Source organism: Periplaneta americana, chromosome 7, assembly GCF_040183065.1.
Source record: "Periplaneta americana isolate PAMFEO1 chromosome 7, P.americana_PAMFEO1_priV1, whole genome shotgun sequence".
In the NCBI taxonomy this organism is placed as follows: domain Eukaryota; kingdom Metazoa; phylum Arthropoda; class Insecta; order Blattodea; family Blattidae; genus Periplaneta; species Periplaneta americana.
Window position 1 is genome coordinate 66,358,535 of NC_091123.1, and position 12,188 is coordinate 66,370,722.

The window sequence follows — 12,188 nt, forward strand, 5'->3', positions numbered from 1 at the left end:
CAGCTGTGTTTATATAATATACAGCTGTCAGCCTCCATTTCTTAAATATACCTTTTTGTGTATTTTAGTGTTTAATTTCAGTGAAATAGGTTTGAAGCCTTTATCATATGTGCCTAAAATGCCTAGTTTTACTAAAATACAGTCTAATTTATTAAATTTTGAACTTATTTTAGGTACCTAAAACTCCAATTTTTACTGCCTAAAAATCCGATGTCTGGTAATAATATATCAGGACAGAGTAAAAGGACAGTGCACAGAGTGGCACTGATTAAAAATATTCGTGCTACAATCACTCGAGTTCAAAAAGATTGTTCAGTTGACACACTGTGGCTTTATATATTTCAGATAGATAATTCAGGCTAATGTCACATCAGGGTCTCCAATACCACTCTTGTAAACTCCAAATCCAGCAAGAAATAAAGTCCCAACATTTACTAGCACACGAACAGTTTTGCATGACCTCGTGTGATCTCATTCGTCAGAATCCACAGATTTGACAGATGCTGAATGTGCATTACTGGAGTCATGTAAACCCACGGTAATTGCACACCACATCAACAGTCTTCATTTCACAATGCTGCAAGACTTCTTTCTTCCTTTATGTTCAACATAGATATGAACTACTGTGTGGTTTCAGAAATATGAGAATGACACACACAGCAAGAATATGCATAGGGTTGTTGCGACAGACATTTGCACAGAAAGTGATTTCTCAATATGGTGACATCCCCTGGACATCCTCGTCCCCAGATCTGAGACCTGATTTTTTTGTTATGGAGTACCTCAAGCAAGAAGTATTCCAAACACGTCCTGTCCACACCTGTGGAGTAACAGCACGTCTGGCCGTGAAACCAGGTGGCCTGGGTTCGATTCCTGTTTGTGGCAAATTACCTGCTTGAGGTTTTTTCCAGGGTTTTCCCTCAACCCAACGTGAGCAAATGCTGGGTAACATTCGGTGCTGGACCCCGGATTCATTTCACCAGTATTATCACCTTCATCTCATTCAGATGCTAAATAACCTAAGATGTTGATAAAGCGTCGTAAAATAATCCACTAAAAAAAAAAACTCGTCCTGCCACCATCTTGAACAACAGTATCAGAGCTGCTGTCAACACAATCTCTTATCCCTACCGATATGTTATGGAGAGTAATGGAAATCTTCCAACACTACTTGGAATAATGTGTGGTGTGGTATGGTGTGGTAATCATTTGCCAGAGGTCATCTTCAAACATTGATAGGTAAACTGCAGTCCCTTTCTCTTGTATTTGACACTAAGGGACATAAGTAAACAGCAATTCACACATACTATGAATGCTGCCGCATCCTGTACTTCTGTTTTCAAATATGAGCACCAAGGAGAGGAATATATTTACATAAAAACACAAGCTGTGTGTAAAATAATTGTTATTAATTCTGATTATCACTTTACACTATCAAGAAATAAAACAATTTCATCTTATCCTAGTAATAGTGTAGTGTTTATCGACTGTTAGCAACTGTCAGAAATAGCTCATTACTTCACATGTGAAATAATTATATCTTAGATACCATTATTTCATCCTGTGAAATAATTTGATTAGAAACAAACATTTCAGTTATATACGACTTGTAAATTAGCATCAAAAGAATTTCTGTATCATGCTAGGGCCTTAAACAATTCTTTATGGCTAATTAATATTATACAAATAAGTAAAATATTTATAATAATTATTAGGGCAAGATAAAACATTGTATATTACATGTGGCTAAAAGTTTATTATGTGTTTGTGTCATAAATATCTCTCACAAATAATAATCAATTTAAGTCAGATAAATAACTAATATTTTTTTAAACATAATTAAGTTTCTAAGATTATTAAACTGCTACACAAGTTAAAAATGTTGCTTAGAAATATTTATACAGTTTATCAGCTGGTTAGAGTTAGAGAAGGCCACTGCTCTGAAACAGTAATATTAAGAATGAATGGCCTGTGTAGCATTATTTAGTATCATTTGTAATAAAAATTAATTACCGTAAAGTGGGGTGACTTTGAACAGTAATTTAGCGCCTTTCTAAATTAAATGCTGTACCCTATCACGAAGAAACTGAACTAGTTTATTGACAACTTAAACAGTATTTTCGCAATTGGGTATAGCATTTAATTTAGAAAGACGCTAAATTACTGTTCAAAGTCACCCCACTTTACAGTACCTTTAATTGAAATCTTTAGGCTTAATTTGCACCATTTATGCACCTTTACACCAATATATTTCATTTTTAAACTTGCTACACACACTTCCTACAAACAGCCATAACTTAGGAACATAATGACCAATATTCAACTATAATCTCTCCAGTTTTGACTCCAGAACATGTCATAGAGACATACAGCATTCCACAAATCACCTATCTGTTAAGAATTCAGAACATGTAGGCCTACTACGTCAGAATTTAGATTAAATTTATTCATCACCTGCATCTTAGATAATAGAGGCGAAATGTCGCATTTTTAAATTCAAGGATATTCCTTCACAGAAAGAATAGCTGCCTATTCATATATTCTACACCATCAAAAATCAGACATTCTGAAATCGAGATAGATCAGCTATGTAGCCTACTTCAATAGCTATAAGTAGGCTATACTGAATTCAACTTCAGATATTACTTACAAAAAGTCTTCTTCTATCATGGATGCAAGTCATTCATAATAACAGCATAAGGCAACATGAAAATTTTTAATACTACGGTTCCTCTGTACAGAATGTTTCATAGTTAATTATGAAAACGCAACCTAAGTTTCAAACCTTGTAAACAGTTCTTCTGCAGTACCGGTATGTCAACATACTGGAATTCCACGTTTAACAACATGTGGAGTTGTGCGGGGAACGACACTGAAAAAGAAAAATAACTTTAAAAAGCAATTTAAAATAGCCCTAGTAACAAGTACAGAATTTCCTATCTTCAGAGGTATACCGTAATAAAAAGAATATAATACAAAATATGTGCATCACAAAGTCTTTCGTCGTCGTCGTCGTCGTCGTCGTCGTCGTCGTCGTCGTCATCATCATCATCATCATCATCATGTCATTCATAGAATTCCTGTAATTGCGTGAAACATTCTCAATTGAATGTTATTGTGATATTTAGATTTTATCGAATAGGTTATTTATAAAGATTTTGAATATGATTGAGAGTGAAATAAATTTAATTCAATTTATATTTTGTGTTATTAAGTATTTTTCCTTTATTTTTTAATTCAATATATATGGATCTGTGATAAGAGAAGTGAGAAATAAATGCATGCAATCAGAATTGCCAGATTCTCTCGTCAGGAATCCAGGATAGGTGATAATACTGCATACTTTAACGTGACTACACATTTTAATTAATTCAGTTTGAAATACAACTGATTTTGTTTTATGTATTTCAACTAATTATATAGGGCCTAAACTATTAATTTTGTTACATTTTGCTAGATTATGAAATTTCCTTCGAATTATTGATAAAGTCTGGAAAAATAATGTCATATGACATATTACAGTGTTATCTATACAGAAAAAAATCCATGGTACAGCGTTTAAATCCTATCAATAATAAATAAACTTCCAAAGAAAGTAAAGAATAAAGATACTGTATAATACCTAATACATGTATATACTATAATATTATTTTTATTTCAATATAATCCAATAGGAGGCACCAGGTGGCATCTACAATGATGTTGAACATAGGTTGGACAAGATCTTGAAAAAATTAATAAGGAATTTTAAAAATAATTTTATAGAAATTAGCAAAATATTGTATTTTTCCAATCTTTTTGACAGTCTGGATCAAATATAACTCGACACAGAACAAACCATTAAAATCCAGAACAATCCTGGGAAATCCAGGATGTCTGGTAACCCTGCATGCAATCAATGTAAGAGTCTGATCCGTTGCTAAGTAAGTAATGTTAGAACAGTGTGATATGAACACTGCTTGCTGGATTGCATCCTATAGCTGCGTAAATTGCCTGCTCAATCAAAGTTATTTTGCTGCTAGGTGGCAGGCAGTGCCCACCGCTATAAACATTATCAGTAGCCTATATGCAAAGTCACTACCTGCCACCTACCAGCTACACGCGCATAACCGTTGATTGGGCAGGCAGTGTAAGCAGCCAAAGAATGTGATCCAGCAGGCAAGTGACGTCAGCTGTTGAAATTTCCGTAACCATAACATTTTATCTACTTGACCCACCAGGATGAATGTTTCACATAAAAAATTACATTTCTATCAAACATTTTAGTAATTACCTATTCGTAAACATGTGATATCGATTAATCCCTGAATATACTGGTACATACCTGATACAGTCAATTATTGGACACACAGAGAGGCAGAGAACACAGCCAGTGCAGTCGTCAGTCACTGTGGGTATGTGTGTCTCAGGGTCAAAGGTGATGGCTTGATATCCAGAATCGTTGCATGCCATGTAGCACTTACCACAGTTTATACACAGGTCCTATAACCAAGTTATTACATAGTATAGGTATATGTAGTCACTGTCCCATATGATCTTTCATGCGTATATGTTATAAAATTTACAGTAATTGCAGCATATGGCACTTTAATATTGTAAAAAGTTGATTACTTCCTAAAATCTACAAATATGTTGAATTATGACATTCCTGCATTCTGCAAACATGAAATTCTACATCAGCCATTGGCAAAAGTAGTACATTTAGAACTTGTAGAACGTGACTTCTCAACCCCCTCCCTCTAGTTCACCTGTACTGACATTGTTTGTTGACATGCTTCAATGTACTCACTCATGTAGTTCCAGCAGCAGCTTAATAAGAACGTCTCCTTCAAAGGAAGTAAGTGAATCAGAGAAAGCAAGGAAATATTATTTCCATAAGGAATGGGAAGAACAATACTCTTTTTGTGAGGAAAGAGAGAACCTATATAATGATTGTATTAATATTAATAAACAAAAATTCGGGTTGATAAGTTTGTACACTCTTAATCAATTCTCTGATTTATGTAGTATTCACAAGACATGTCCTATGGCCCTATAATTATTGGTTCACAGGTGGCTGAAATTCTAAGTACGCATATTCAGAAGTGTTAGCTAAGATATAAATACTAAATTATTGGAAATGTTAAGTATTTTAAAAATGGTGTCACTTTTCTGATTCAAACCCGTTCTTAGATATAATAAGATAAAACATGTTATATGTACACTGCCTGTCAAAAGTTTTCGATCACCTATCACAACTATGGATTTGTGGTTCAAACAGTGATTTCGTGCGCGAGGAACAATTCCCAAATTTACATTGGAGATCCTCAGAAAAGGTTAAAGGTTCCTGACTCTTCAGACAATTGCATTAACCATTTTAAAAACTTAATTGAACATCATCAATCACCATCTCTATTCATCTTTATAATATTCAGTGTATATTATTTATTTTCAATAAATTTTTATCATTTTGATAGCTACCAATATATTCTTTTTTTAAATTTCATTACCGGTATGTATTTTTTCAACATTAATTTACATTTTCTTTTTTGTTCATTTGAATTGATTAGGATGGCGATATTTTAAATCCAAGATTTGGACGGCTATCATTTCGATGATATTCTCTCTATCATATCATACTGCTAGAGAGAGCGAAAATATTTATTTTGTTGGTCTATTTAGTTTTTCCGATGTGTCTGTACATTGAAATAAAGTATATAGTTGTTTTCATAGCTGTTAGAAAACTTTTGAACGGTAGTGTAGCTCGTAACTAAACTAGTAACCTACTTTTAGTGTCTACTACAAATAGTCGGAGGAGTGAATATTGTATTACCAAAAAATTCCTTGCAGTTTGTAAGTAACTGCGATAAACTGGGTGTTGGTAGTAAATAAGTGGAACTTTTTAAATAAACGAGCAATGAAGTGCCAATTTTTGCTAATTATCAAATTTTTGTTTTAGCTTATCAATTTGAGTATCATTCTTTCTTGGCTGTGCTTTCATACACATTCCTTTTTTTAGTAACAGAGATATAATAATCATAATATTCCACTTCTTAATACACTAAATGACTTTTTATGTACTTACATCATCAATTAAAGCCACAACTTGTTGCTTGTTATCTAGCTTTTTGTATGCTCCTATCTTAGGTAATGCTCGACCTATGACACCTTTTACAGTTGGAATTGGTTTAGTGGGTTCATTGCGTTTTCTTGGTGGAGGTTTCAAACTATCTGCTAATAAATCTGTTTTTTTCTTCAATTCTGCAATTTTATCCTCTCTGAGATTTTGATATGGGCCAAAATATGGTAATTTCTGAAAAATAAAGACATTAAATTATACACACAATTTGCATAAATGTGATACATTAAAATTGATGTGATTTATTGATGAATATGCCTCTTAGCTGTGGCGGAAAGAGTGGGCGAAGAAAAAATGATGATGAAACAACTGATCAGGAAGAGGAAAAGGAATTGGATGGGTCACTGGCTGAGAAGAAACTGTCTACTGAAGGATGCACTGGAAGGAAATGGTGAACAGGAGAAGAGTTCGGGACAGAAGAAGATATCAGATGATAGACGATATTAAGATATATGGATCATATGCAGAGACTAAGAGGAAGGCAGAAAATAGGAAAGATTGGAGAATACTGGGTTTGCAGTGAAAGAATTGCCTTTGGGCAGAACACAGTGAATGAATGAATGAATGAATGAATGAATGAATGAATGCCTCTTTTTTTAATATATCTTGTACAACAAAATAAGATATTTACTGAATTATATACAATATAGTCTAAATGGAATTAAATTTTTCTTACTTTGTTATTTAATGATACTGTATTAACTACTGGGTTATTTAGTTTCGATGGAATTGGTGATAGAGAGATGGTACTTGGCGAGATAAAGCCTAGAATTGGCCATAGATTCACCTTACAGTTGGGGATAATCTCGGAAAAAACCCCAACCAAGTAATCAGCCCAACTGGGAATCGAACCCACGCCTGAGCACAACCGAATCAGCAGGCATATGCACCACGGCCTGAGCTGTGCTGGTGATTGGAATTAAGCTTCTATCTTTATAAATTTACTGACTTTAGGAATGCATCACAACATAAAACATTAACAATGTAACTACCATATGGTATGAAGGTTTCCACATGTTAACATTGTAGAATTTTTTCAACCTTTTTTTCAGCACTGAATCTGTTGTTTTGAAAAGATTTTCCTTGATAAGAATAAATTAACACCACTTATATTTTCTCAATCTGTTTTCCACTGAAGTGATTACTCAGATATTAAACCTGTATTATGTACAATACCAGAAACAAAAAATGGCCAGACTCTTGAAGCTCCTTACAGAGCACAATTCATATCACAATGATTTGACAGGTGTATTTAACCAAGTGTTATTTGAACAGTATTACAGGAAGATATTTCACAACTAATGGAAAAGCACGAAATTAATCAGAAAATAAGATCAAATTAATATCTAAGAATCATTATTAAACAACCACGAAATCAGAAAATAAGATCAAATTAATGCCTAAGAGTCATTATTAAACAAACACGAAATCACAAAATAAAATAAAATTAATGCCTAAGAGTAATTATTAAACAAACATGAAATCAGAAAATAAGATCAAATTAATGCCGAAGAGTCATTAAAGAAACGTGATACAGTATGACAACCCCAATTATGACAATTCATCGTAAGCATTCTGATAACTCTGTGTTAGCTTGCTCACAGACTAAAAATTTCAAGGTTTGGATACTGTTCAGGAAAGAGTTTTTTAAAATTAATTATGGAGGTTAATTTCGTGTACCATCATTCTATTTTACTGCACGATGTATAAATATTCATCACTATTAAGAACAGATCAATTTCCATTGCACTTTTTCAAATGCCTTCCAGGTTACGACAACAATCAACACAATGAATTTCTAACTACCAAAGTAATCTCGTGTGTACCACTACTTTGAAGCACTGCTCTGAAGCACTAAGCATGTTCAATCTGGAACTTAGAAAATTCAGGAGGGCCATTTTTTTTATAACTGTACATCATTAATGTAAAATATTGTCATCAAATGTTACAGGTGAACCATTTTGTTATCATTATGAACGTATCTGGTAGGTATTATGTAGTGAAAATAGAGTAAAATATAAAACTCTAACTGTATTACATTATTACTGAAGGAAAAATATATTTCATGTTGAATCTTTCGTACACTACTTTTAACACTTGAATATAAATAATTGATTAAATGGCGATCTTACTCGTGTTAATTATGTAAGCATGTGCGGCTTACATAATTAATACGAGTAAGATCGCCATTTAATCTATTATTTACAAATATATTTGTTACCTCGTTTATCACGTCCTTCAGGACCACAATGGGTTTTCCACGCTGGTGCTTAATCTGTGGTGGTGACTGGCCGTCCCATCCCTCAAGCTGTCCCAAACTTTCAAGGTACAGCAGAGTTTTAAGGCCAGTAATGTAGTCATCAATGAGAGTGAAGTCCTGGTTCTGGACGGCACTTCCAATCTGAAAGAAGACGTGACATATAATAGTACTGTAGAAATTGCAATATTGTAATAGCAAAGTATTTTTCTCATAGAGAAATCTTAATAGGCAGCAAGAGAGAATATAAAGCACTGTATTTCAGAAGAACGTTTCTTTTTTAAGATGTACGGTAACTCTAGAACTGTGCATTTTACAACACTCTGCAGAAGGTCACCATTTACGAAAAATAATTAAGAGCAAGAGGAAGGATGGCTTCATCACAAAGTGTCTGGCACTAGAAAACAACAACATTTTATAACGAATGAATTCCAGATTTCTATAAGTTCAATAAAAAAAGTAAAGCTCTTATATGTAGTCATTGTCGTCCTCTAGTGGTATCAGACTTCTTGTTACAGACTACTTGCTTTTCGACGTCGCACTGTACAGCTATGAGATGTTTTCTATTTTTTCTTAAACTTCATGTTTACAGATGGGCTTAATTTTAATATCTTATCAACAAATTTCGTTCCAGAGACTTCGAAAACTTCTAAAATGTATCTTTCAAGAACTGAAATGTTATTCATGCTAAATACGTATTATAACCACATCTATAAAAGCTAGTATCAATGCAACAATAAATAGACTCAGTGAGAGGTGGAACTACAAGTTCCCTCCTTTTCCATCTTTCCCCCACTCAATAACACCAGCTTCATTCAGCTTCTTTCACTCCTACATACCACTATTAGAAGTTGTACAAATAAAGATGCCCAATGAGGGCTTTCGGAGGTTTGATAGAGTGTAGAAAGCAGTAGAAGGGAAAGAAATTCAAGTAGTGGGAGATGATACTTTAAAAGCAATGGTGTTCCACGGGGCTCAAGAACTGTTTGTGAACTACATAAAATGTGTTCAGGATTAATAAAATATATTTCATCAAATTTAACAGAAGGCGTTGAAAAAGCACTCATCTTCCACTTTTAAACTTCTTAATATTTTATTACATATATAAAAATGTTTAATTTAAATCCTAAGATCCCCCCCCACCTCAAATTGTTTGCGCCTTACAGACCAACAATTCGGCCTTAATGAAGTATTAAACATCAGTAAGTTTATTCAAAACTGAATATCACTGTTTTCTTGATAGTTCTAGTTTACAATGAATATAATTTGATTCAATAACTAGAGAAGTGACGATTTTAATTACATTTCCACTTAAATAAAGAGAAGAAAAAAGAAGAGATAGAAGGGAAAAACAAGTTTTAAAAAAAGAACAAGAAAGAAAGAAAAAAAACAATAATAAAGAAAAGAGTAAAAATAATAAACATTACTTCCCTTTCAACATCCGCTCATTCAAATATTCTGAATTTTAATCAATCATATGAGTATTTTAAACAGTAGCTAGCTAATGTCATAAGGAGACTGCGGAACTTCATGCAATTGCATGTTTTTATCGATTTGACATATCATAAAAGTAAAAGTGAATCTTTGGCGATCTTGATTTTTACGTTCGAATGAAGGCAAACTTTATTTTGCATAAATGCATATTTCAAGGGTATTCCCTTTTAAATGCATATATATTTTTATATTGCATATTTAAATTCTTTCCCCGATTTATTATCGAAATTCAAAATTCATCTCTGATAAACATAAGAATTATTTCTATGAAAAAAAAATGTGAGAAATAAAACCAATAATCAATTAATTACTGAAATTGCTGCGACAATGCTGCTAGTATGCTCTGATTTCATCGAAACAAAATTGAATGCATTTAAACACCTGCGGAAATGAAGTCACATGGTGTGTATATTTTCATTTCAACGAGTTTTACTGCACAACCAAGCTTACAAGTACTGTTGTCACGCCAGGAGAAGGCGGCTGAAGTACTTAGACGGGGCGGAGGGGAAACAGTTGCGCATGCGCACCGCGCTGTTCACTGCAATATTCCTGTTTCACAAACATCTACTGCACGTGTCTATGAGTCTTTGCGACTTTGTGAAAATAATAGTGGGGTTTTTACTGTAGTGTTTTATTAGTTTCAACAAGACAATTGTTTTCAGTATACCACAAATCTTGTATTGCTTCAGTTATCCTTTGCTTTTCGTGTTAATAGTGTTGATAATAATACGGTTAATAGAATTTATGTTATTGTATACCGTTATTTAGGTTTATAGCAGTTTTTTGTTTATTGTAAATATGTCGACAAAGAGGAAACAAGGATTGATAATCTATAGCGAAGAAAGGAATATTATTAGAAGTGCAAAATAATTCTGTGATGAAGAAAAAGAACAACAGTGCCTTTGCATTCCTCTTACGAAGCCTACAGCAAAGGTAGAAAAGTACTCTAATCTATCCACAAGAACAATACAGCGTATAAGGAATGAAATGAAAGACTGCAGAGAAGAAAGTGCGTTGTCGACACCTGAGGGAGAAAAAAAAATGTAAACGTCAAGACTACCGAAACGCAAATGTAGATGACTTCGACGGGAGATTGACAAAAAAGATATAATTGAGAATTTTTATTTGAAAAAGAAAGAGGGCCACTGGCGTAGCTCAGGAGGTAGCGCGTTTGCCTGCTGATCTGCAGTTGTGCTCGGGAGTGAGTTCGATTCCCGTTTGCGCTGACCACCTGGTTGGGTTTTTTCCGAGGTTTTCCCAAGCGGTAGGCGAATGTCAGGTAATCTATGGCGAATCCTTGGTTTCATTTCGCCAAATACCATCTCGCCATCATCAATTCAATCGACACTGAAGAAGCTAGTAGTTATTACAGTGTCTTAAATAACAAGTAAAAAAATAGTACCAAGCTGCAACAAACGTCTACCCTTTTACAAGAGAAAATTGACTTGAAATGAAAGACAACATTAAGACGAATACTGAAGAAAAAGGATTTCAGGTGGAAGAAGTGTGCAGCAAAAAAAATTGAGGAAAACACTGTAAATTAGAATACGTGAAGATATCTACAGCAAATAAGAAAGCTTAGGAAAGTGGAAAAACCGATTTTGTATCTGGACGAAATGCGAATAGATAGGCCTACCAATTTAACGTTTCCCAAGTGCTGGCAGGATAAAAATGTTACGGAAGTTTTGACTACCACAAATGTGTCCAGAACACTCATTGTTGTTCATCAGGATGGGGGCGGTAGGGCTAATGGCTTTGTTGAGAGATTCGAATTAATATACACGGCTGGAAAATAAACAGACGATTATCATGGACAGATCATACTCCAGAAATTTTGAAAAATGTGATAATGATAGTCATAGCGACAACACCGAAGATGCGGAATCTTTTATGTCTGACTTCGTTCCCTTGTAGCCAAGTAAGTGGACTGAAATTTTCAGGTCAGAGTGTAGCGTAAAGTTCCCCCGTCCCACCTATCTACTCCCCGCGCCAACTCGTAGCGCGAAAACAGTATGCACCAGACACATCATGTGATGTCAAGAGCCTGTTCTGGGCATTTAAACTCATTTTGACAGATAAGAGGAGAAGCTTCATAGTAGAGAACCTGGATAAATCGTAGGTTGTTTATTGCCATAATAATTATGTGAATGGCAAAGAAAGTTAAAAAAAGACGGAAAATTAGAAAGTTTAAAAAATGTACTAATTCAAATATGTAAAATGAGTAATTAATATATTTATAGAAACAAATATTTAGTAAAAAAGATGATGGCTTCATGACAATTATTACTTTAAATTATTATTTTCATTTACATCATATTA

General features: G+C 33.8%; 1 protein-coding gene across 2 annotated transcripts in view; it reads right to left on the reverse strand.

Moving 5' to 3' along the window:
- Nucleotides 1-1,388: 1,388 nt before the first annotated feature.
- su(r) (dihydropyrimidine dehydrogenase su(r)) overlaps nt 1,389-12,188 on the reverse strand; it is an 87,932-nt gene continuing 77,132 nt past the window's right edge. For both annotated transcript variants that reach the window (XM_069830841.1, XM_069830840.1), the window contains exons 16-19: nt 8,340-8,519; nt 6,065-6,292; nt 4,325-4,482; nt 1,389-2,872 (exon numbers count right to left, since the gene is read on the reverse strand). In XM_069830841.1, the coding sequence (XP_069686942.1) occupies nt 2,818-2,872; nt 4,325-4,482; nt 6,065-6,292; nt 8,340-8,519 (621 nt within the window). In that variant the 3' untranslated portion in view covers nt 1,389-2,817. The remainder of the gene's footprint in view (nt 2,873-4,324; nt 4,483-6,064; nt 6,293-8,339; nt 8,520-12,188) is intronic.